Source organism: Hemitrygon akajei, chromosome 24 (genome assembly GCF_048418815.1).
Source record: "Hemitrygon akajei chromosome 24, sHemAka1.3, whole genome shotgun sequence".
Classification (NCBI taxonomy): Eukaryota; Metazoa; Chordata; class Chondrichthyes; order Myliobatiformes; family Dasyatidae; genus Hemitrygon; species Hemitrygon akajei.
The window spans coordinates 922,497-948,232 of NC_133147.1; the positions used below are offsets into that span (position 1 = coordinate 922,497).

Sequence of the window (25,736 nt, forward strand, 5' to 3'; positions counted from 1 at the left end):
AGGCAGCAGCGAGTGGGAACAAAGGGGCCTTTTCTGGTTGGCTGCCAGTGACTAGTGGTGTTCCTCAGGGGTCAGTACTGGGACTGCTACTTTGTACATTGTCGATGACTTAGTTAGAGGAATTGATGGCTTTGTGGTAAAGTTTGCAGATGATTTGAAGATGAGTGGAGGGGTAGGTAGTGCTGAAGAACCAATGTGATTACAGCAGGACTTGGACAAATTGAAAGAATGGGCAAAAAATGGTAGCTAGAATACAGTGTTGGGAAATGTATGATAATGCATTTTGGTAAAAGGAACAATAGTTCAGACTATTATTAATGCACAATTAGATTGGTGGGCTTGTGCTTGAGCCTACTTGGTTGGGGAAAGGCTGTCTTAGATTGGGTGTTGTGTAATAACCCAGATCTTATTTGAAAGCTTAATGTAAAGAAACCCTTGGGAGGCAGATCATAATATGACTGAGTTCATACTGTAATTTGAGAGGGAGAAGCATAACTCACTGTATCAGTATTACAATGGAATAAAGGGAATTACAGAGGCATGAGAGAGGAGTTTGCCCAGGTAGATTGGAGAAGAATACTGGTGGGGATGGTGGCAGAGCAGGGATGACTGAAGTTTCTGGGAATAGTTCACAAGGCGCAGGGTAGATACATCCCACAGAAGTTGTTCTCAAATGGCAGGAGTAGGCAACCGTGGCTAACAAGGGAAGTCAAGGACTGCATAAAAGTCAAGGAAATGGCATACAAGGTAGCAAAAGTGAGTGGAAAGTTGGGTGATGGGTAAGCTTTTAAAATTCAACAAAAGGCAACTAAAAACTGCTATAAGGAGGGAAAAGATTGAAATACAAAGGCAAACTAGCCAATAATATAAAGATACTAAAAGTTTTTTCAGTTCTATAAAGAGTGTAAGAGTTGATATTGAACTAATGGAAAATTATGCTGGTGAGGTAGTAATGGCAGACAAAGAAATGGCAGGTGAACTTTATAAGTACCTGGCATCAGTCTTCACTGTGGAAGACACTAGCAGTGTGCCAGAGGTCCATGATTGTCAGGGAGAAGGAGTGAGTACCATTGTTATTTCAGAGGAAAAAGTGCTAGGCAAGCTCAAAGGTCTTAAGGTGGATAAGTCACCTGGACCACATAGACTACATCCCAGAGACCTGAGAGAGATTGCTAAAGAGATAACGGATGCATTGCTCATGATCTTTCAAGAATTACTTGATTCTGCATGTTCTCAGAGGACTGGAGGATTGTAAGTGTCACTCCATTCTTTAAGAAGGGAGGGAAACGAAAGGAAATTATAAGACAATTTGCTTCAGTGGCTGGGAATGTGTCTGAGTCTATTATTAAGGATGAGGTTTCAGGGAGACTAATGACAAAATAATTCAAAGTCAGCATAGTTTCTGTAAAGGGAAATCTTGCCTGACAAATCTGTTAGAATTCTTTGAGAAAGAAACAAGCAGGGTGTACAAAGGAGAGACACTGGATATCATTTACTTGGATTTTCAGAAGGCACTTGATAAGGTGCCACACATGAGGCTGTTTAACAAGATAAAATCCTATGGTGTTACAGGAAAGCTACTGGCATGGATAGAGAAATGGCTGACAGGCAGGAGGCAGTGAGTCGGAATAAAGGGGCCTTTTCTGCTTACCGCCAGTGACTAGTGGTGTTCCTCAGTGGTCAGTATTGGGACCACGACTTTTCACATTGTTTGCAAATGATTTGGAATATGGAATCGATGGTTTTGTGGAAAAATTTGCGGATAATACAAAGATAGGCGGAAGGGTAGGTAGTGCTGAGGAAACAACACGATTGCAGTAGGACTTAGACAAATTAGAAGAATGGGCAAAAAAGTGGCAGATGGAATACAATGTTGGGAAAGGTATAATAATGCATTTTGGTAAAAGGAACAATAGTGTGGACTATTATCTAAATGGGGAGAAAATTCAAATGTCAGAGGTGCAAAGGGACTTGGGAGTTCTTATGTAAGACTCCCAGAAGGTTAATTCACAGGTTGAGTCAGTGGTAAAGAAGGCAAGTGCATTGTTGGCAATGAATAGAATACCCCTTGAAGCAAGGAGATAACGTTGAAGCTTTGTATGACATTTGTCAGCCTGCACTTGGAGTACTGTCAACACTTTTGGGCCCCTTATCTATGAAAGGATGTATTATCATTGGAGAGGGTCCAGAGGAAGTTCAGAAGGATGATTCTGGGAATGAAGGGGTTAACACACGAGGAGCATTTGGCAGCTTTGGGCCTGTGCTCACTGGAATTTAGAAGAATGTGTGGGGATCTCATTGAAACCTACTGAATGTTGAAAGGACTAGATAAGGTGGATGTGAAGAGGATGTTTCCTCTGGTAGGGGTATCCAGAACTAGAGGGCACAGCCTCAAAATTGAGGTGTGACCTTTTAGAACAGAATTAAGGAGGATTTTTTTTAGCCAGAGGGTGGTGAATCTATGGAATGTTCTGCCACAGACTGTGGTTGAGGCCAAGTCCGTGGGTATATTCAAAGCACAAATTGATACATTCCTGATTGGTTGGGACTTGGTGAGAGGGGTTGAGTGAAATCTGAGATCAGCCATGATGAAATACTGCAGTGGACTCAATGGGCTGAACAGTCTAATTCTGCTCCTATGTCTTCTGGTCTTATGGGATTACTGATTGACATTAATTCTTTCTCTAAATCTATGTGTTTTGGTTTTCAGGCTCGACTTTACAGTCTTCAGGCTGATCCAGCCACATACTGCAATGAACCAGATGGTAAGATTCTTTTTGAGATGCCAAGTTGCATCCTAAGAATTTTTGTGGGTTATGTGTAAGTGTACTGCAGTACAGTAGGTGTCAAATACTCATTGAAAGTCCAGTTAAGAGAAGTGCTCAACTGGTAAAAGACAACACCATCCATTTGGTCAGTCCCAAAGCTTGATTGATGCCCATCTTGTACACTTTCCAATCAACCTTCAGATTTGCTTTTGTTCCATTTCTGCTGCTTGATGCAATCAGTTCCATATTTTCCGCCTTGCTCCAGTGCAATGAAACTGAAATAACCTCTGCCGCCTTACTACTTCACTGTAATCATTTATTGCTTCATAAATCTCAAGCTGTTAAATGCTGTTTCCCAAAGCATTCTATTTGAAGGTTTTGAGCACAGTTGTATTATGGTGCTGATGAGTTCTTTTGCCATACCATTATGGTTAAATTTGTGCACATCATTCCCACACTTAGCTGTTCTGTACTTGTTTTATTTGTGTGGTGCTTTATCCATCTGGCTATACATCATAAACCATATGACATAGGAGCAGAGTTAGGCCATTTGGCCATCGAGTCTGCTCTGCCAAGCAATCATGGCCAATCCTTTCCTCCTCCTCAGCCCCACTCCCTAGCCTTCTCCCTCTAGCCCTTGATGCCATGTCCAAGAACATATCAAGCTCTGCCTTAAATCTACCCAAAGACCTGGCCTCTACAGCTACCTATGGTAATAAATTCCACAAATTTACTACCTTCTGGCTAAGGAAATTTCTCCGCACCTCTGTTTTAAATGGACACCCCTTTATCCTGAGGCTGTGCCCTCTTGTCCTAGACTCCCCCACCATGGGAAACATCCTTTCCATATCTACTCTGTCTAGGCCTTTCAACATTCAAAAGGTTTCAATGAGATCCCCATCATTCTTCTAAATTCCAATAAGAGCTATCCAACGTTCTCCCTATGATAACCTTTTTATTCCTGGAATCATCTGTGTGAACCTCTGAACCCTCTTCAGTGCCAGCACATCTTTTCCTAGATGAGGAGCCCAAAACTGTTCACAGTACTCAAAGTGAGGCCTCACTAGTGCCTTATCAAGCCTCAGCATCAGATCCCTGCTTTTGTATTCTAGACCTCTGGAAATGAATGCTAACGTTGCATTTGCCTTCCTCACCACTGACTCGACCTGCAAGTTAGCCTTTAAGGTGTTCTGCACAAGAACTCCCAAATCCCTTTGCATGTCAGATTTTTGGATTTTTTCCCCCGTTTAGAAAATAGCCTGCCCATTTATTTCTACTATCAAAGTGCACAACCGTTCATTTTCCTACATTGTATTTGCCACTCTGTTGCCAATTCTCCTGTTTCCTCAACACTACCTGCCCCTCCACCAATCTTTGTATTATCTGCAAACTTGGCAACAAAGCCATTAATTCCATCATCTAAATCATTGATATACAGCATAAAAAGAAGTGTTCCCAACACCACTCCCTGCAGAACACCTCAAGTCAACCAGAAAAGGATCCTTTAATTCCCATTCGCTGCCTCCAACCAATCAGCCTACGCTCTAACCATGTCAGTAACTTTCCTGTAGTACCATGGGCTCTTAACTTGGTAAGCAGCCTTATGTGTGGCACCTTGTCAAAGGGTTCTGAATGATGGTAAAATCTATTGGGAAAAGAAAACTATAATTACTACTCAGTGAATTATTGCATGGCAGAATGTAAAATAAATACTTAATTTTACCAACTGAGCAGACTGCCAGCTTGTTTCCTGTCTTCCAACATTTTGTTTTCTGCTGTTTGTGTTTGGATTTGTCCTTGTTGAAATTTGGGAATTGAAAAATCTTGTAGGTAACAGAGAGGACCAACTTCTTGCATCCTCTACAACAGCAGCACTTGACACGCGTTTTTTGCCCAATTCCTGTGCCAGTGTTCTTGCTCGGTAATATTCAAATTAGGCCCTTCCCTTTGGTTTTGGAGTTAATTGGGCAGATCCATTGGAAACATTGTGAATCAGACATTGATGCTGAAATAAAAACACAAAATGCTGGCAGAACTCAGCAGGCCAGACAGCATCTATGGGAGGAGGTAGTGACGACGTTTCCGGCCGAAACCCTTCATCATGATGCTGAAGTAATGGTGATCGCTTACTATGTTGAGTTTATACTTTGGGTTGTAGGTAGTGTGTTTGTATTGTCAGCTTTTTCTGTTTCTGTTCAGGACCCTTGGAGCTCTATGATGAGTGGGTAGCTGGTTTTAATCTTGATGATCAAAAAGGGGAAATCTCAAATCTGTTGGTGAACAGCCCTTCAGTCCGTGCGCTTTACACAAAAATGGTATGTACTGTGTCTGTTACACACTTTAGTCTTTCTGATCCTATTACTGAGACTGCTGGAAAAATTCTATGTTCTGTTTTGTGGCTTAAACAGGAATAAAAGAGTTACCTGCAACTATAATTAGGTTTTAATTATTAAGGAAATGCTGACTAAAAAAATTAATTTTCTTTTAAGTGTTGACCATAATTAAGGAAACACGTTCATGATCTCTGCAGTTGCTGATGGGGTTTTATTTCCCTCCTGGAATGGCATGATATTACACTGAGTGTGCAGTTTCCCCTTCAGTGCTTGCCTTGTAAATTCCCAGCGTGTTGTCTGAGCTGGAAGAATGATTTGTGGTAATCAGCCAGTAGCTCAGATGACTGAGCACTGGGAGCAGATCTACTGAATGGAGTGGGGATTCCTGAACTAGCCGATGTGTCAAACCTAGCCTGTTGAAGGCTTTTGTAATACACACAAGGCCAATTCACTATGAATGCTTTAATAGGCTCTCTCTACCAGATCTCCAATCGCTGCGAAACTAGTTGAACCCAAATAGAGTCACTAAAGTCTGTACCCGTCAATTCTACACTTATCCATTGTAGTGGTATCAGTTTGACATAACTTCCCCAGGTTCCACCTACACACGAGGAAGAATTAAGGCCATTCTGTTTTGTGTGGATTCTGGAATTGTGGGTTGAAGGGGTCAAATGTGAAGCAAGGAATAAGGGAGTATTGGTGGTTTGGAAAATAGTGGATTCTATAATGAACAGTGCTATTGTGGAACACTCGAGTGAAGAATGATATGATTAAGCAGAGTCCCACACAAGCAATTGGACCCCAATTGAAAACAGGTGGAATTATGATTTTATTATGGGAATAGCTGCATGGATTGAGAACTGGGATTTGAGAGAAAACCAAAAGTGGGAATGTGGATCCCCTTCAGGTTGGCAGCTTTGTGACTAGTAGGTTTTACAGAGATCAGTGCTTAGGCCTTAATCTATATTGACGGTTTGACTGATAGGATTAGATGTTATATTTCACAGTTTGTTGAAGTTACCTAACTTGGTGGAATTGTGAGTATGGAGCAGAGTGTAAAGAGTCTTCGTGGGGGACGTGGACAAGTTAGCCTGCTCGGAACTGAACTGAGGAAAAAATTCTATATATGGTGGTAAATTTTAGAATTTACTATCGTGGAGTTAATTTAAAATACATCAACAGATGTCTGGATGTTTATAGAAATCAAAGAACTTGGTGGTAGTGCAAGAAAATGGTGTTGAGGTGAAGAAATGGTAGTGCAAGTTTGATGGGCTGAATGGTCTGCCCCTGCTCCTTTATATTTTTAGTGTTTTTTGACCTTGTATTACTGTAGAACTTTGGCATGAGCATTGTGTGAGATTTGACATCTCAGGATGCATGTAAGCACCAAGGGCCCAGGGAATACTTTTAACTCCCAGAATTGGGGTAGGTCAATATGGAGATGCATAAAGGCAGCCAGGCAAAAATTTGAATCTATCCTTTGCTAAATTAATTACCCATTTGTTTTGTTTCAGTCATCCGGCTAAGTGTTTGCACTGTGAATAGAAATGTCTCATTTTCTGTAATCAGGTGCCCGCTGCAGTGTCACATCTGGAATTTTGGCATCGGTACTTTTATAAATTGCATCAGCTGGAACAGGTTAGTAATTACTGCAAATTCAGTACACTTCTCTTGATGCTTAGATGTTTTGAATTGCTGTGTTGCAGCAAAATTTAGACCAGCATGAAAATTGGTTGTAAATTACTTTATTCTTAACCTGAAATGTCTTCTTCACACCAACAAAATGGTACAGTTTTATGTTCCTAGTAATAATTCTGATGTGTACAACTGTGCTGTTTGTTAGAAACAATATGGTTTTGGTTTTACTAATGAAAAGTGCAGTGCACTTTCTGTGTCACTGTTGGAGCACAGGAGGAGGTCTGTGACCTGTGCGTGCTCCTTCACCCATTGACTCCCTTTTGTTTGCCCTTTATATTGGGGAATTTGTGGCAGCCAGTTTATTGACCAACCTCTCTGTAGGGTGTGGGGAGGATACTGGAGGTCCCAGAGGAAGCCATACAGCCGTGAAAGAGCATGCAGACCACAGACAGACATTACTTGTGTCTAGAGCTGTGAGAGGAGCACTAACTGCTGCACTATCATCAATGGAGACATGCAGTTAGACATGGCTCACTGACCACAAAGGAAGTGGGTGTGGCCGTCCTGCTGCTGACCAAAACAGTACCACCCAGGCCTGCTCTTTGTACCTAATACATTCCAAGCTAGGGAGAGAGTAGGCCCCCTCACCGGCCAATGGAGATAGGCGATGTTGGTGAGGTCCTCAATGGAGAGATGGATTGTGTGCAGTACTGGGGTAGGATAACGATGGGCAGGGGAAAATGCTGAAGGGATGGGGTAGTACTGGGTAAGGCAAGTTAATATTCAGTTCTGGTTCAGTGACCTGTCCCAGTGGTTTACTATCAATAGTATAACTTCCAGTGGCATTTTTGGTACACGTTAAGTAAAACTGATTCTTTGCAGGAGGAAAGCAGGAGAATAGTGTTGAAGCAGAGAGCAGAGCAAACTTCTCATTCAGAGGATCTCAGATGGGAGGAGGAAGAGGGTAAGAACACATTTACTGTGGGTAATAAGCTTGTAATTTGTAGGTTAGAAATAAATACCTTTTTGAGGTCTAATTGAAATTTCAATGAATGTAAAGATGTTCCTGATTGTTTGTGCTGATAATTGAAAGCTGTTATTAGCATGTTTTTAAAAAAATGTCCAGGGATCATTTGTATTGCTGTTGTGCCACACCAGGTCTCTCTCAGATTTGTAAGTTTTGAAGCTTCCTTTCACCTGCAATTTGTTGGATCTGTGTTTATTTTCTGATCCTGGAGGTTCTTCTAGGAGTCAAGCATGGTGAGCAGGCTTAAATTCTTAATGATTGTTTGCCTGTACTTTAAAATAAACATACAATTACTAAGCAGACTAGATAAAGAGCTGAGAAACAAAGCTAAGATGAATGAAAAGCAGTCAGAAGCTGAAGATAAAATAAAATAAAGACTGCAAGATCAATCAGGGCTGATCCTGTTTTTTTTCCTCTCTCTTTCTCAACCCCAGTTCCCAGCCATCTCCCCATAATCTTTGATGCCATGTTCAATCAAGAACCTATCAATCTCTGCCTTAAATACACCCAATGACCTGGCCTCCACAGCAGCACGTGGCAACAAATTCCACAAATTCACCACCCTTTGACTAAAGAAATTTCTGTGCATCTCTGTTTTGAAAGAGCATCCCTCTAGCCTGAGGCTGTGCCCTCTTGTGCTAGACTCCCCCACCGTGGGAAACATCCTTTCCACATCTATTCCATCTAGGCTTTTCAACATTCAGAAGGTTTCAATGAGATCTCCTCCTCATCCTTCTGAATTCCAGCGAGTACAAACCCAGAGTCATCAAACGTTCCTCATTGGAATAACCCTTTCATTCCTGGAATCATTCTTGTGAACCTCCTTTGGACCCTCTCCAATGCCAGCACATCTTTTCTAAGATGAGGGGCCCAAAACTGTTCATAATACTCAAGGTTAGTCCTCACCAGTGCCTGATTAAGATGGCTCCTCTGAAAAATCAATCAATTTTAAAATCGACATAGGAATAAGTTCCTTAGATAAAATAAACCCATCACCAGTTGCACAATTACATCACATGGGTAATGTGCTAATACTTAGCTAATGAAAAGTACGTTTAGCTGCTATCCTACTTTCTGCCAGTGATTGTGAAAAATATGAGTTTGTTTAAAAAATACAAATATTTCAAAAAGCAAATCTTATAAAAAAGTGTTTTCCAGCACTTTCCACAGATGCTGTCTGGAATAGAATGTAGAACTTTTGGCCCACAATGTTTTGAACTGAATTAATTCAAACTAGTAATTGATGGTCTATACTTGTCTCTGCTGCTTATACAAGTACATATTCCTCTATTCCATGCTCTTCCATGTTGCTGTTGAAGAACTTAAATACTTCACCATCCTGGCAATGCATTCCAGGCATCCACTACTCTCTTTTATGTAAAAAAAACACTTGCACAGCCCAGCACATCTCTTTTGAACGTACCCCCTCATGTTAAATACATGCCCTCTGGTATTAGTCATTCTGACTCTGGGGGAGAAGTACTGGCCGTCTACTTTTATCTATGCCTATCACAATTTTATAAACTTCTATCAGATTTACCTTCAGTCTTCATTGTTCCGGAAAGAACAATCCAGGTTTATCCATTCTCTCCTTATAGCTCATGACCTCTAATCATGGTGAGCATCTTCTGACCCTTGCTAAAACCTCAAAATCCTTCCTATAATGGGGACAATCAGAGCTGAATGTAATACTGAAGATGCGGCCTAACTAGTATTTGAAACTGCAGTGTAACTTCCTGACTTTTGAACTCAGTGCCTTGCTGTAAGTCTTCTTTACTACCGTACTTGTGCAACCACTTTCTCATTTTCTCAGGAAATTTCAATGGTCTGAGAAATAATGCACCAATCTGACATTCTGCTGATGGAACTGATTTTATTGAAAGAGCTTGCATTGTGGGAGGAGATTATTTGGTTTCTCAGCCATTGCTAGTTCCTCAAGTACAGTTATCATCTTCTGTTTAAATGTGGGTGGAAGACATTCTGGAGTACTCAAAACTAGACAGTTTTACAATTATAATAGTTCAACTTGAAGAAAAGCTGATAATATACATGGAATTGTGTAAATAAAAGCCTAAAGGAGATTATTAGTGTAAGTCATCAAGTCAGTAAATGGCATTTTCGTAATGATGTTACTTTGTCCAGTGATTCTCAGCCAGTAATATGACCTGGGAATGTGTACATTTTCCATGGTTAAAATTTGGTTGCATATAATGAAAGAAAGAAATGACTCTATTCATGATTGTACTGTTCCAGATGAATTTGTCGGGGCTTTGTCTCAAACCACGGACCTTCACCGTATGGCAGTGTTACCTGTGCAGTCTCCAGTGTTGTGCTCCAGCACAGAGAACTCGGATGAGCTGCAGAGCATTGATGCCACAGATGTCAGGCAACTATCATTGAAAGACCAACCTGTAACTGCTGAACAAAGCCCTGTAGAACTCCAACTGAAAAGCCAGATCTCCACTTCCAGTGAGACGTCAAGGTCTGAGGACACCGTGAAAGAGATTGCAGAGGACATAGGGGAAACCACTGTGGCTGAGCAGGAATTGAAGCCCAAGATTCCCAAGACCAAGGACAGGCTTTCTACCTTGGCCAAAGATGTAAATGGGTCCTCAAGCGATCAAAAGACAAAGGACGCTGATGGAATGGTAACTGAAGCGAAGATGACGGTGAGAATGGAAAATGCTAAAGAGGATGGACCAGTTGATTTGAGAGTCTATGAACTCAATTCAGACAGTGGAAAGTCAACACCTTCTAATAATGGAAAGAAAGGTAATTATTATAAATGTATCTAAATGTATAAGGAGGGATGGAGTGGGGGAGAATCAAATTAGAAAATTACTTGATATTCCATATTAAACTAAAAATGTTAAGGTATATTTATCAGCAGTGACACTTCATTTGAATGTTATTAATTTTAATAATATCATCAGATCATCAAATGGAATTTCTTGCTCTGATCCTGCATTTTAAATAATTGTAATCAGCGGTTTATTTGTTATGTGAAGTAAAGCTGTACAGTCCAACCCAGTTACTCCTGAAAGAATTGTGTTTAAATCTCACTCTCCAGCTATGTGAACCATTGAGGTTCAGGATAACGTTGCACAAAGGAAGCAGAGAATTATAAAATTGAAAATGAACAGGCCACAATATCTGGCCGTTTTGTTGTGTTAGGCAGCGATCAGTGGTTGGGCTTCAGCTATTCAAATCATTGTGATATTGAGGATGAAGAAACAACATGACGAATGTCTAAATTTGGCCTTACACTGGAAATTGGGACAAACTGGGTGTGGATGGACTTGATGGGCTTCAGGATCTGTATCCATCTGTAAATCTATTGATCATTAACTCTACAGTAAATAGATTGGAATTGTGTGTAATGTGCAGAAAGGTTTCATGGTGATTTACACAAGTTGGGTTCTGAGTGGCTAAAACATGAGGTAAAGTGGATAAATGTAAAGTTCAATTTGGTGAAAATATTAGAAAGGCAGGATATTGCTTAAAGAGTAATAAACTGTGGGCTTCTATTTTTCAGTGGGACCTGGGTGCCATTGACAACACCTGCTAAAAGCAAATGTGGTTGCAGCTTGTTAAGAAGGCAGAGGTTCTTTGGCCTTCAGTGCATGAGGTTGAGTGTACAGGAGCAAAGTTATCTTGGTACAAATCAGAAGCAGATTTATTATCACTGATATGTGTTGTGAAACAAGCCTGTAGGCTTTGTGTGTCAATGCGAGGAACATTCGTAACAAGGTGGATGAATTGAATGTGCAGGTAGTTATTAATGAATATGATATAGTTGGGATCACAGAGACATGGCTCCAGGGTGACCAAGGATGGGAGCTCAGCATCCAGGGATATTCAATATTCAGGAGGGATAGACAGGAAAGAAAAGGAGGTGGGGTAGCATTGCTGGTTAGAGAGGAGATTAACGCAGTAGAAAGGAAGGACATTAGCCTGGAGGATGTGGAATCGATATGGGGAGAGCTGCATAACACTAAGGGGCAGAAAACGCTGGTGGGAGTTGTGTACAGGCCACCTAACAGTAGTAGTGAGGTTGGGGATGGCATTAAACAGGAAATTAGAAATGCGTGCAATAAAGGAACAGTAGTTATAATGGGTTACTTCAATCTACATATAGATTGGGTGAACCAAATTGGTAAGGGTGCTGAGGAAGAGGATTTCTTGGAATGTATGTAGGATGGTTTTCTGAACCAACATGTCGAGGAACCAACTAGAGAGCAGGTCATTCTAGATTGGGTATTGAGCAATGAGGAAGGGTTAGTTAGCAATCTTGTCATGCGAGGCCCCTTGGGTAAGAGTGACCATAATATGGTGGAATTCTTCATTAAGATGGAGAATGACATAGTTAATTCAGAAACAAAGGTTCTGAACTTAAAGAAGGGTAACTTTGAAGGTATGAGATGTGAATTAGCTAAGATAGACTGGCAAATGATACTTAAACGGTTGATGGTGGATATGCAATGGCAAGCATTTAAAGATCGCATGGATGAACTACAACAATTGTTCATCCCAGTTTGGCAAAAGAATAAACCAGGGAAGGTAGTGCACCCGTGGCTGACAAGGGAAATTAGGGATAGTATCAAGTCCAAAGAAGAAACATATAAATTAGCAAAAAAAAAAGCGGCACACCTGAGGACTGGGAGAAATTCAGAGACCAGCAGAGGACAAAGGGCTTAATTAGGAAAGGGAAAAAAGATTATGAGAGAAAGCTGGCAGGGAACATAAAAACTAACTGTAAAAGCTTTTATAGATACGTGAAAAGATAAAGATTGGTCAAGACAAATGTAGGTCCTTTACAGTCAGAAACAGGTGAATTGATCATAGGGAACAAAGACATGGCAGACCAATTGAATAACTACTTTGGTTCTGACTTCACTAAGGAGGACATAAATAATCTTCCGGAAATAGTAAGGGACCGAGGGTCTAGTGAGATGGAGGAACTGAGGGAAATACATGTTAGTAGGGAAGTGGTGTTAGGTAAATTGAAGGGATTAAAGGCAGATAAATCCCCAGGGCCAGATGGTCTGCATCCCAGAGTGCTTAAGGAAGTAGCCCAAGAAATAATGGATGCATTAGTGATAATTTTTCAAAACTCCTTAGATTCTGGATTAGTTCCTGAGGATTGGAGGGTGGCTAATGTAACCCCACTTTTTAAAAAAGGAGGGAGAGAGAAACCGGGGAATTATAGACCAGTTAGCCTGACATCAGTGGTGGGGAAGATGCTGGAGTCAATTATAAAAGGTGAAATAACGGCACATTTGGATAGCAGTAACAGGATCGGTCTGAGTCAGCATGGATTTACGAAGGGGAAATTGTGCTTGACTAATCTTCTGGAATTTTTTGAGGATGTAACTATGAAAATGGACAAGGGAGAGTCAGTAGATGTAGTGTACCTGGACTTTCAGAAAGCCTTTGATAAGATCCCACATAGGAGATTAGTGGGCAAAATTAGAGCACATGGTATTGGGGGTAGGGTACAAACATGGATAGAAAATTAAGACGTACAAAAAAGCTGGATGAACTCAGCAGGTCGGGCAGCATCCGTTGAAAGAAGTAGTCAACGTTTCGGGTTGAGACCCTTCGTCAGGACTCTTGAAGGGTCCTGACGAAGGGTCTCGACCCGAAATGTTGACTGCTTCTTTCAACGGATGCTGCCTGACCTGCTGAGTTCATCCAGCTTTTTTGTACGTCTTGATGTGACCACAGCATCTGCAGTGTACTTTGTGTTTATTATGGATAGAAAATTGGTTGACAGACAGGAAACAGAGTAGGGATTAATGGGTCCTTTTTAGAATGGCAGGCAGTGACTAGTTGGGTACCGTGAGGCTTGGTGCTGGGACCGCAGCTATTTACAATATACATTAATGATTTAGAGGAAGGGATTAAAAGTAACATTAGCAAATTTGCAGATGACACAAAGCTGGGTGGCAGTGTGAAATGTGAGCAGGATGTTAGGAGAATGCAGGGTGACTTGGACAGGTTGGGTGAGTGGGCAGATGCATGGCAGATGCAGTCTAATGTGGATAAATGTGAGGTTATCCACTTTGGTGGCAAGAACAGGAAGGCAGATTACTATCTGAATGGTGTCAAATTAGGAAAAGGGGAAGTACAACGAGATCTAGATGTTCTTGTACATCAGTCACTGAAAGTAAGCATGCAGGTACAGCAGGCAGTGAAGAAAGCTAATGGCATGTTGGCCTTCAAAACAAGGGGAGTTGAGTATAGGAGCAAAGAGGTCCTTCTGCAGTTGTACAGGGCCCTGGTGAGACCACACCTGGAGTATTGTGTTCAGTTTTGGTCTCCAAATTTGAGGAAGGACATTCTTGCTATTGAGGGAGTGCAGCGTAGGTTGACGAGGTTGATTCCCGGGATGGCGGGACTGTCATATGTTGAAAGATTGGGGTGACTGGGCTTGTATACACTGGAATTTAGAAGGATGAGAGGGGATCTGATTGAAACATATAAGATTATTAAGGGATTGGACACGATAGAGGCAGGAAACATGTTCCCGATGTTGGGGGAGTCCAGAACCAGAGGCCACAGTTTAAGAATAAGGGGTAGGCCATTTAGAACAGAGTTGAGGAAAAACTTTTTCACCCAGAGAGTTGTGGATCTATGGAATGCTCTGCCTCAGAAGGCAATGGAGGCCAATTCTCTGGATGCTTTCAAGAAAGAGTTAGATCGAGCTCTTAAGGATAGTGAAAGGATATAGGAGAAGGCAGGAACAGGGTACTGATTGTGGATGATCAGCCATGATCACATTGAATGGAGGTGCTGGCTTGAAGGGCCGAATGGCCTATTTCTGCACTTATTGTCTATAAGTTAGGTCTTTATTCTTTGGAGCGTAGAAGGTTGAGGGGGGACTTGATAGAGGTATTTAAAATTATGAGAGGGATGGATAGAGTTGATGTGGATAGGCTTTTTCCATTGAGAGTATGGGAGATTCAAACAAGAGGGCATGAGTTGAGAGTTAAGGGGCAAAAGTTTAGGGGTAACACGAGGGGGAACTTCTTTACTCAGAGAGTGGTAGCTATGTGGAACGAGCTTCCAGTAGAAGTGGTAGAGGCAGGTTTGATCTTGTCATTTTAAAAACAAAATTGGATAGGTATATGGACAGGAAAGGAATGGAGGGTTATGGGCTGAGTGCAGGTAGGTAGGACTTGGTGAGAGTAAATGTTCGGCACGGACTAGAAGGGCTGAGATGGCCTGTTTTTGTGCTGTAATTGTTATATGGTTATATAAAAATGAAATGCTGGAAAACCCTGTAAGTGTTTGGGATAAGGGGAACATTTCACAATCCATTGACCCTGTGACAGTGAGGAACAAGGACATTTTAATGAAATACAGGAAGTCCTCGGCAGTGTTTGGGACGAGAGGAATATTTTGCATTCCATTGACCCCGGGAGAGTAAGGAATAAGTAAGTTTTAAGTTGCGGAATGGCAAAGGGATAGAAATCAACAAATGCAGTATATTCTCTGACCAGAAATAAGGTGCTAGGGAAGATATTCTCTGTAACTGTTACACTTTATTTTACATTCTGTTTTTTGTTTTACCTTGTATAATCCCAGTGCACTGTGTAATGAATTGATCTGTATGAACAGTAGGCAAAATGAATTTTTACCTGGTCCTTGGTACCGGTGACAATGAATATCCAATTCCAATTGCAGAAGACATTAGGAGAGCAAATGAAGTGTCTTCATTCATGAAAAGCAGCATGGCTATGCCAGGTATTTACAGGCCAGTGAGTCTAATATTAGTGGTAGAGCAGTTATCAAAGCTAATCACAATTAGTCTTTATAAGATATTGGAGCAGAATTATGCCATTTGGCCCATTGAGTCTGCTGTGCCATTTCATCATGACTGATACATTTTCCTTTGCAGCCTCAATCTCTTGCCTTCTCCCTGTATCCCTTCGTACCCTGACTAATCAAGAATCTATCCACCTCTGCCCTAAATTTGCCTGATGACTTGGCCTCCATAGTCACCTGTGGCAATGAATTCCACAAGTTCACCACTCTCTGGTTAAAGAAACCTCCTCATCTCTGTTCTAAATGGATGTTCCTCTGTTATGAGGCTGTGCCCTCTCGTCCTGGACTCCCCCACCATAGGAAACATCCTCTCTGCATCATTTTCAGTTTTATAATCTAGCTGGAGCTCTCAGGTCTTCTTCTGCTTGTCTCTTAAATGTAAACACTCTCCCTCAAAAGATAAAAGATGGTCATCTTCTTTGAACTATGCTCCTAAACTGTGGAACTCAATACCTAGAACTATAAGGGACGCAGACTCAGCTGACACTTTTAAACGCCAATGCAAAACCTGTTCATTTAACATTGCTTTTAACAAACATCTTTTTGTCTTTTATTTTTATGTTTGCACTTTATCCCGTTGCAAAACATTTTAAACATTGTATGACAAGTGCTCTATCAATAGGTTATTATTAATAGTCGGTTGGAGAGGCAGAGGTTGATGAGGGATAGCCAGCTTGGCTTGGTTCGTAGCAGATTGTGTCTCATTAATTTGATTTTTGTAATATATGGATGTACCAAAGCTGAGGCAGTGTGGTTAATGTAGTTTATGTGTCTGTCAGTATGGCCTTTGATAAAATCCTGCTTGGAAAGTTATTCCAAAAGTAAGTAAGAGCTTTGGGTATCTCAGGCAAGTTGGAAAATCACATCCAAAGTTGACCGAGTTACAGAGGCAGAGTGTGATAGGGAGGATGGCTTTTGTGATTGGAAGTCTGTGACCAGTGTTGGAACATCTGATGTTTGTAAAACAAATTGGATATGAATGCACAAAGTTCAAAGTAAAATTTATAATTGGAGTACTTGCATGTCACCACATACAACCCTGAGATTCTTTTTCTGTGGGCATACTTGGCAAATCTATAGAGCAGGAACTGTTAACTGTAAGCAAACTGCATATGCAAATATAAATAACTAATGAGCATGGAATAACAAATTAACAAAGTCCTTAAATGAGTGAAGTTATCCCCTTTTGTTCAAGAGCCTGATGGCTGAGCGGTAGTAAATGTTCTTGGAGGTAGTGGAGTGAGTCCTATTGCTCCTGTACCACCTTCCAGATGGCAGCAGCAAGAAGAGAGCATGAAAGAAGTATAATTGGTAACTTTGCAGATGAGAGGAAAATTAGGGTTATTGATAGTGAGGAGGGTAATCTTAAGTCTGATCAGCTGGTAAATTGGGTTGGACCCGGATAGATTTATTTATTTTGTAAAAACAAGATGGAGTGGGCCGTACCGGCCCTTTGAGCCGTGCCACCCCAGCGACTTCCTGACAACCCTGATTTAACCCTAACCTAATCATGGAACAGTTTACAATGATCATTTAACCTACCGATACGTCTTTGGTCTGTGGGAGGAAACCGAAGCACCCGGAGAAAACCATGCATTCCAGGGAAAGACGTACAGATGGAACTTAATCCTAGTAAGTGTGTAGTTATGCAGTTTGGGAGGTCTAATAAGGTGGTCGTATCTCATAGATGGTGGATCTCGAGGTGCAGAAATCTGACCACACATTTTTAAAGGTAATAGTAAAATGTATTAAGATGTTAATTATATTTGCAGCTTGAGTTTGTGGTGAGGAAGGCAAATGCGATCTTAGCATTCATTTCAAGAGGACTAGAATATAAAAGCTAGGATGTAATGTTGAAACTTTAATAAGCACTGGTAAGGCTTCACTTGGAGTATTAAGACAAAACTGCTCCTAGAAAAGATGTACTGAAACTGGAAAGGGATTAAAGGAGGTTGACGAAAATGATTCCAGGATTGAATGGCTTGTCATATGAGTAGCGTTTGATGGCTCTGGGCCTGTATTCACTAGAATTCAGAAGAATGAGGGGTGTCCTAATTGAAACCTTTTGAGTGGTGAAATGCCTTGATAAAGTGGATGTGGAGAGGATGTTTCCTATGGTGGCAGAGTCTAGGACCAGAGGACACAGCCTCAGAATAGAGGGGCATATTTTTAGAATGGAGATGAAGAATTTCTTTAGCCAGAGGATGGTGAATCTGTGGAATTTGTGGCCACAGGAAGCTGTCGAGGCCAAGTCATTGGGTATATTTAAGGTTGATAGATTTTTGATTTCTTAAGGCGTGAAGGCATATGGGGAGAAGCAGGGGATTGGAGCTGAGTGGGAAAGTGGATCAGCCATGATGAAATGGTGGAGCAGACTCGATGGGCCAAATGGTCTAATTCTGCTCTTGTATCTTATGACCTTAAGTGTTTTATTAAATAGGAGTAGTGTTAGAGTGAATTTTAAATAAATTAGATAGTTGTATGTTGAGTGGGTAGCTGTAAAAAGGGATGTTTCTGAATCAGAGATAAATAGGTTTACAGACTGTTATCAGTTCCCTTTGTAACCTGGGAACTATTTATATTGAAAACAGAAGGACCTTGATGTGGAAGTCCTTGCAGGCAGGCACTCTAGAAAAGTGAAAGTTGCAGCTGAGATGCTGGCCTTCACTAGCCAAGATGTAGACCATTGTAAAACCTTTGTTAGTCACTGCAGGAGTATTGTGTGTGAATTTGCTTGCCAGGGAACGACAAAGGCTTTTACTGCATCGGAGAAGGGCAGAGTTGCCTGCGATGGAACACTTCGGTTATGAGGGGAGACAGGATTGACTGTTTTTCTGGAGTTGAGGCTGAGGGAGGTGTGATTGAGGTATATCAAGTTACGAGGGGTGCAGGCAAGTAGACTGTAGGAAACATTTCCCTAAACCAGTGTAGGTAAAACTAGAAAATATACATTCAGGGTAAGGGAGGTAAGTGATTTAGAAGGGGTGTGAGAGGGGAAAATTTTGACCCTGAGAGGTGAGTATGGGGTAGGGGGGAACAGGAGATTCCCTCTAAGTGTGGAGAGGGAGATATTTTGCCCCCAAAAGTGGTGAGTACAGAGTAAGGGGGGAGGTAGGTGATTTAGAGGGGTGAGGGGGGACATTTTGACCTGAAGAATGATGAGTAGAGGGGGAATAGGTGATGTTTGGGGGGGGAACATTTTGACCTAGAGAGTGGTGTGAGTATGGGGTATGCACAGAGAGCAATGGAAGCAGAGTCAGTGACATCATTGGAGAAGTGTGGAGACAAGCATTTGAATCAGCCAGGCTAATGGGATGACTCTGAATGAGTGTTTGTTGGTTCAATGCTCTGTCCCAGGGGCTCCAGTGGTTAAAGGAGCTGCTGACACACGTCCTGATTCCGATGCACAAGCTACAAAGAGTGGTTGACAATTGTGGAGACAAAATGCAGGCATAATTCAGCATATTAGGAGCACAACAGATTCTGCAGACACAGGAAATCCAGAAGACACACGCAAAATACTGGAGAAACTCAGCAGGTTAGGCAGAATCCATGGAGTGGAATAAAGAGTCAATGTTTTCGTCCTGATGAGACCCTTCATCAGGACTAGAAACAAGGAAATTTGGTACAGAAGAGTTGAATAAAAATTATTCAGTGCTAATCTAATTTGAGGAGATATTTCTGTGTTTTACTAAAGATGCTTGACATTTTGGAATTGATTTTCCTTTCAGTTGTTCATCATGTAGTTGTTTCCTTTAAAAGAAAATTAATTTCCAGAGTTTTGATTGCTTTTATTCTAAATAGATATTTATTTCAGGGTCGAGCACGGACATCAGTGAAGACTGGGAAAAAGACTTTGATCTGGACATGACTGAGGAAGAGGTTCAGTTAGCGTTGTCCCGGGTGGACGTGACAGATCAGGTACAATACCTTTGCCTTGTGTCTGCTGTGCATGTACATGGAACTGAGTCCTGTCTGCTGTGTGCTTTTCTTAAGTGGAGTATCTCCAATAGGGGATGCCGTTCAGCTCTTCCAAACTGATATACCTTTTAGTAAGAACATACCTCATCGTGAGATGGGATTAATGTGGAAGGGTGTCCACGGGTTGGTATGGATGAGCTGGATCAAATGGTCTGTTTTCCCCATGCTGTGCAAAGCTATGACTGGATTGAATTGACACCACTCTGTCTTCTGGTGGCCCCATTGTGTGCTGCACGACCTACCCTGGCATGAGGTAGACAGCAAACTGTATGGTACTCTTGGTCCTGTGGACAAAGAAAGCCATCTGTTCCTTTGATTACTGAATCCCCTGCAACTTCCAGTGTGCATTTCTCTACCCCTCCCTGCATTGGGCAGTCTCCAGCTCCGAGCTATGGTCGTTATTCCTGCCATTCCTTTGAACTTGTAGAAGCAAGCGTGACCTATTGGACAAGATCGTCTTCTGTGAGTCTTACTTTCCTATTGCATTATGAGTCATAGCATTACTGTTCTGACATCATACAAAGGACGGAGAAGAATGTTTCAATATTACCCTCCACCAGAATGATTCTCAGAGAAATTTCAGGGCATTTTATGAGGACATGTGCTTCTTTGTGACTATCCTCAGAGGCTCCACTTCCTGCAATCCACAGCCTGCTCTGTTGTGCCTCAGTCATTATAAGGTTTTTGCTTTTTGGATTGTGTTTTTTTCTCTGCAAGTATTAGTTTACACCTAGTCGAATTGCTAGGAAAATTAAAAGACTGAGGAAGCAGTTATTTTTACAAACTGATTCTGATTATTTTGTTTATTTTATCTGTCTGCTAGCTGGTGATGTGGGTGTGTGAGTGTGTATATCACTCCTTCCCTTTGCTAGGCTGCAGGTCTCCCTTCGGCAAGGTTTAGCACCTGCTTCAGGATCACTTAAAGCCATGGGAGTAGGTGGTGGAAGGTCATGAGCAGCTGGTGCGCATAAGACATAGGAGCAGAATTAGACTATTCACCCCACTGAGTCTGCTTTGCCATTCCACTGTAGCTGATCCTGGATCCCACTCAATCCCATGCACCTGCCTTCTCGCCATATCCTCCGATGCCCTAACTGATCAGTAAATTATCAACTTCCACCTTAAATATACCCACGGACTTGTCTTCCATTGCAATTTGTGGCAGAGCATTACACACAGTTGCTACTCTCTGGCTAAATAAATTCCTCCTTGCCTCTGTTCTGAAGGGTCGCCACTCAGTTTTGAGGCTGTGCCCTCTAGTTCTGGGTACCCCCACCACAGGAAACATTGTCTCCACATCCACCCTATCTAGTCCTTTCAGCATTCAGTAGGTTTCAATGAAATACCCCCGCATTCTTCCAAATTCCAGTGAGTACAGGCCCAAAGCTGCCAAATGCTCCTCGTGTGTTAACCCCTTCATTCCCAGAATAATCCTTATGAACCTCCTCTGGACGCTCTCCAATGATAATACATCCTTTCTGAGATAAGGGGCCCAAAACTGTTGACAGTACTCCAAGTGCACCCTGATTATGTCTTATAAAGCCTCAGCATTATCTCCTTGCTTTTATATTATATTCCCCTTGAAATAAATGCCAACATTGCATTTGCTGCTTTTATCATAGACTCAACCTGTACATTAACCTTCTGGGAGTCTTGCACGAGGATTCCTTAGTCCCTTTGCACCTCTGACGTTTGAATTTTCTCCCCATTTAGATAATAGTCTGCACTATTGTTCCTTTTACCAAAATGCATTATTATACCTTTCCCAACATTGTATTCCATCTGCCACTTTTTTGCCTGTTCTTCCAATTTGTTTTAAGTCTTACTGCAATCACATTATTTCCTCAGCACTACCTACCCTTCCGCCTATCTTTGTATTATCCGCAAATTTTTCCACAAAACCATCGATTCCATATTCCAAATCATTTGCAAACAACGTGAAAAGTCGTGGTCCCAATACTGACCACTGAGGAACACCACTAGTCACTGGCGGTAAGCAGAAAAGGCCCCTTTATTCCGACTCACTGCCTCCTGCCTGTCAGCCATTTCTCTATCCATGCCAGTAGCTTTCCTGTAACACCATAGGATTTTATCTTGTTAAACAGCCTCATGTGTGGCACCTTATCAAGTGCCTTCTGAAAATCCAAGTAAATGATATCCAGTGTCTCTCCTTTGTACACCCTGCTTGTTTCTTTCTCAAAGAATTCTAACAGATTTGTCAGGCAAGATTTCCCTTTACAGAAACTATGCTGACTTTGAATTATCTTGTCATTAGTCTCCCTGAAACCTCATCCTTAGTAATAGACTCCGACACATTCCCAGCCACTGAAGTTAGGCAAACTGTCTTATAATTTCCTTTCTTTTGCCTTCCTCCCTTCTTAAAGAATGGAGTGACACTTACAATCCTCCAGACCTCTGACACCATGCGGAATCAAGTGATTCTTGAAAGATCATGAGCAATGTATCCGTTATCTCTTTAGCAATCTCTCTCAGGTCTCTGGGATGTAGTCTATGTGGTCCAGGTGACTTATCCACCTTAAGACCTTTGAGCTTGCCTAGCACTTTTTCCTCTGAAATAACAATGGTACTCACTCCTTCTCCCTGACAATCATGGACCTCTGGCACACTGCTAGTGTCTTCCACAGTGAAGACTGATGCCAGGTACTTATAAAGTTCACCTGCCATTTCTTTGTCTGCCATTACTACCTCACCAGCATAATTTTCCATTAGTTCAATATCAACTCTTACACTCTTTATAGAACTGAAAAAACTTTTAGTATCTTTATATTATTGGCTAGTTTGCCTTTGTATTTCAATCTTTTCCCTCCTTATAGCAGTTTTTAGTTGCCTTTTGTTGAATTTTAAAAGCTTACCCATCACCCAACTTTCCACTCACTTTTGCTACCTTGTATGCCATTTCCTTGACTTTTATGCAGTCCTTGACTTCCCTTGTTAGCCACGGTTGCCTACTCCTGCCATTTGAGAACAACTTCTGTGGGATGTATCTACCCTGCGCCTTGTGAACTATTCCCAGAAACTTCAGTCATCCCTGCTCTGCCACCATCCCCACCAGTATTCTTCTCCAATCTACCTGGGCAAACTCCTCTCTCATGCCTCTGTAATTCCCTTTATTCCATTGTAATACTGATACAGTGAGTTATGCTTCTCCCTCTCAAATTACAGTATGAACTCAGTCATATTATGATCTGCCTCCCAAGGGTTTCTTTACATTAAGCTTTCAAATAAGATCTGGGTTATTACACAACACCCAATCTAAGACAGCCTTTCCCCGACCAAGTAGGCTCAAGCACAAGCCAGCCAATCTCTAATTGTGCCATGAGTTTGCCAACTTATTCCAAATGTTACATGCATTTTCAGTCCTGCATTCTTCGCCCTTTTGAATTTTGCCTCTGTGGTCCAATTTAACTCTTTGCTGTGTCTGCATTTGTACCCAGTCATTGACTTGTTCTTCCTTACATTCATGTTACATCCATCATCTACTTGTAAACCTACTGGCTCATCCTCAGCTGGTTCCCATATCTCTGCCATATTAGTTTAAACCACTCCCTACAGCTCTAGTAAACACAAGTCCTGGTTATGCGACTACTAGCATCAGGCAGTCTCTGAAGAGCATTGATGACTCGGGTCACTTGTCTTGTAAAGATACTGCCCAGAAGAAGACAATGGCAAGCAACTCCTGTAGAAAAATTTGCCAAGAATAGTCATGGTGAAGTCTGTGATCGCTCAGGTCATATGTCATGGCATATAACAAATGAACAATATGGCTGGGGGTGGGGGTGAGGGAACTGGAAATGGATGGATATGAATGATGTCAAAGAGATTAAATTACAGGTTGGAATTCTGAAATAAAAAGGAATTTTGAAAACAGATCAGGTGGTGATTGGGTTAATAGTGTTGGTGGATTAACCAGTTCTGATGATACAGGAAAGACAGGTTATTTGAAACTGTTCAATTTCAGTTATCAGAAATGCAACAGAAATAGGTGGAAAATGAGTGTTGGGTATGTGGGACGAGCTGCCAGAGTAACTGATAGAGGAGGGTACAATTACGATGATTTAAAGAGATTTGGATAAGTTCATGGATAGGAATGTTTAGAGCAGGGGTTCCCAACCTTTTTTATGGCATGGACCTCACCATTAACTGAAGGGTCCGTGGACCCCAGGTTGGGAACCCCTGGTTTAGAGGGATGCAGGCCAATAGGACTAGCTCAGTTTTTAGTGCTGTTCAGCTATATAACAGGTTTCTCCCACCAGGAGAATGTAGGAGACCATAGAAAGAGGGTAGGGTTAACAGGTGCTTAGAAGGTCAGAATTGACCAAGGAAGACTGATTGGAATTTACATTTGGAGGAGACCATGTGGGTATGGAATTGGAAGAAGCACAAGTAGGTTTGTGCTCCTCCTAGAAAGACCACCTTGATCCCTCAATGGTGGGAAGGGGTGTGGGAAGAAGGTGGATTTGCAACTTCTGTATTTGCGTGGGGAAGTACAGTAAGAAGGAGAGGTTGATTGAAATGGAAGAGTTTACCGGGGAACCTTGAAAGGGAATGGTCCGATTGGGAATCTGGGGGGGGGGGGGGGGGAAGGGGTGATGAGGGGGTCTGGAATTAAGGTTGAGAAAATTAAGGAAAATAATTCCTTGGATATGGAGGATGGTGAAAGGGAAGATAGGGGGAGCCCTGTTATCATGGGTAAGAGTAAGAGATGAGGACAGAGCAGCAAATATGGTTGAGAGAAAACCATGGTTAAGGTAAAAGGAAGACACCTTAGAAGCACTAGTGTGGAAAGTCTTGTCAGTCGAAAAGACGCAATGGGGATGGAGAGACATGGAAAGCTATGTCAGGTTTGCTGTGGGAACTTATTTTTTTTGTGAGACTGTATTTACTGATATCTTGCATGTGCTGGCTATCATATGTGCCTTGTGCTGTGTATAACTGTATTGTGTTTTGCGCCTTGGTCCTGGAGTAACAGTTTCATTTGAGTATATTCGTATATGGTTCAATGACAATTAAACTTGAACTATGAACTAGGAGTCTCTGTGCATGCAACAATAGTTACACAGAATCTGAATTGGCAAGGTAAAGGCAGTGGACTGGGACTGGGTGGCACGGTAGCATAGTGGTTAGCATAACACTATTACAGCACCAGTGACCTGAATTCAATTCCCACCACTGTCTGTAAGACATTTCTACATTCCCCATGTAACCGGGGTTTCATTTTTCCTCGTCTTTCCCAAATGTTGAGTGTTGAACGCAGTACCAGCTTTAGTTACCCTGCTGTCATGTTTCTGAGAAGGCAATTACATCATGGTTTTATTCAAACCTTATCTTGTTGTAATGCTCACACAGAAAATGCTGGTGGAACGCAGCAGGCCAGGCAACATCTCTCGGAAGAAGCACTGTTGATGTTTCGGGTCCTGATGAAGGGTCTCGGCCCGAAACATCGACAGTGCTTCTTCCGAGAGATGCTGCCTGGCCTACTGAGTTCCACCAGCATTTTGTGTGTGTTGCTTGAATTTCCAGCATCCACAGATTTCCTCGATGTTGTAATGCTCTGTGCATTTACACAGAACACCTGCACTTTCCTCCTTTAAGATTTTTCTGCTTCCTACTTATTTACGAGACCTTTTTTTTAAACCATAGTATTTCCTGAATTTCTCTAACCCACTAGTTTTGTCCTTTCCCCAAACTTCATAGCAACACTCTTTGTTGAAGGTTGGTGAAGGCAGCAGTTGATAAGGAAAGGGTGATAGGTTACTGGGCTATGTGAAGTTGAGATCGTTATCGGTTAGCCAAGTAAACTTGAGTGATCTGCTGCTCTGATTTGTACACTCGTCTTTATTGTGGTGCATTTGACTTCAGAGATGATATAACTTTTATAAGCCAACTTAATTTTGTTTTTGTTTTTAGTGTGGTTAATACTAACATAGGGGAGGGCAGCTAACCATAAACCAACGTCAATGTTAGTTATTTCAAAAAACAGACTCTAAAGAACAGATAGGATGAAGGGTCCTGGCATAAGATGTTGACTGTCTATTGCCCTCCACAAATACTGCCTGATCCACTTTAGCAGTTTTGTTCCAGATTTCAGCATCTGTACTGTATTCCAGAACTCCTGTGTGCTGTATTTACATGTTCCTG

General features: G+C 41.7%; 1 protein-coding gene across 3 annotated transcripts in view; it reads left to right on the forward strand.

Annotated features, from left to right (window-relative positions):
• The window catches only part of bsdc1 (BSD domain containing 1), a 68,765-nt gene that overhangs the window by 17,196 nt on the left and 25,833 nt on the right, over positions 1-25,736 (forward strand). For all 3 annotated transcript variants that reach the window (XM_073028173.1, XM_073028172.1, XM_073028174.1), the window contains exons 5-10: positions 2,711-2,765; positions 4,968-5,083; positions 6,671-6,739; positions 7,622-7,703; positions 10,020-10,538; positions 19,414-19,517. In XM_073028173.1, coding sequence (XP_072884274.1) covers positions 2,711-2,765; positions 4,968-5,083; positions 6,671-6,739; positions 7,622-7,703; positions 10,020-10,538; positions 19,414-19,517 — 945 coding nt within the window. The remainder of the gene's footprint in view (positions 1-2,710; positions 2,766-4,967; positions 5,084-6,670; positions 6,740-7,621; positions 7,704-10,019; positions 10,539-19,413; positions 19,518-25,736) is intronic.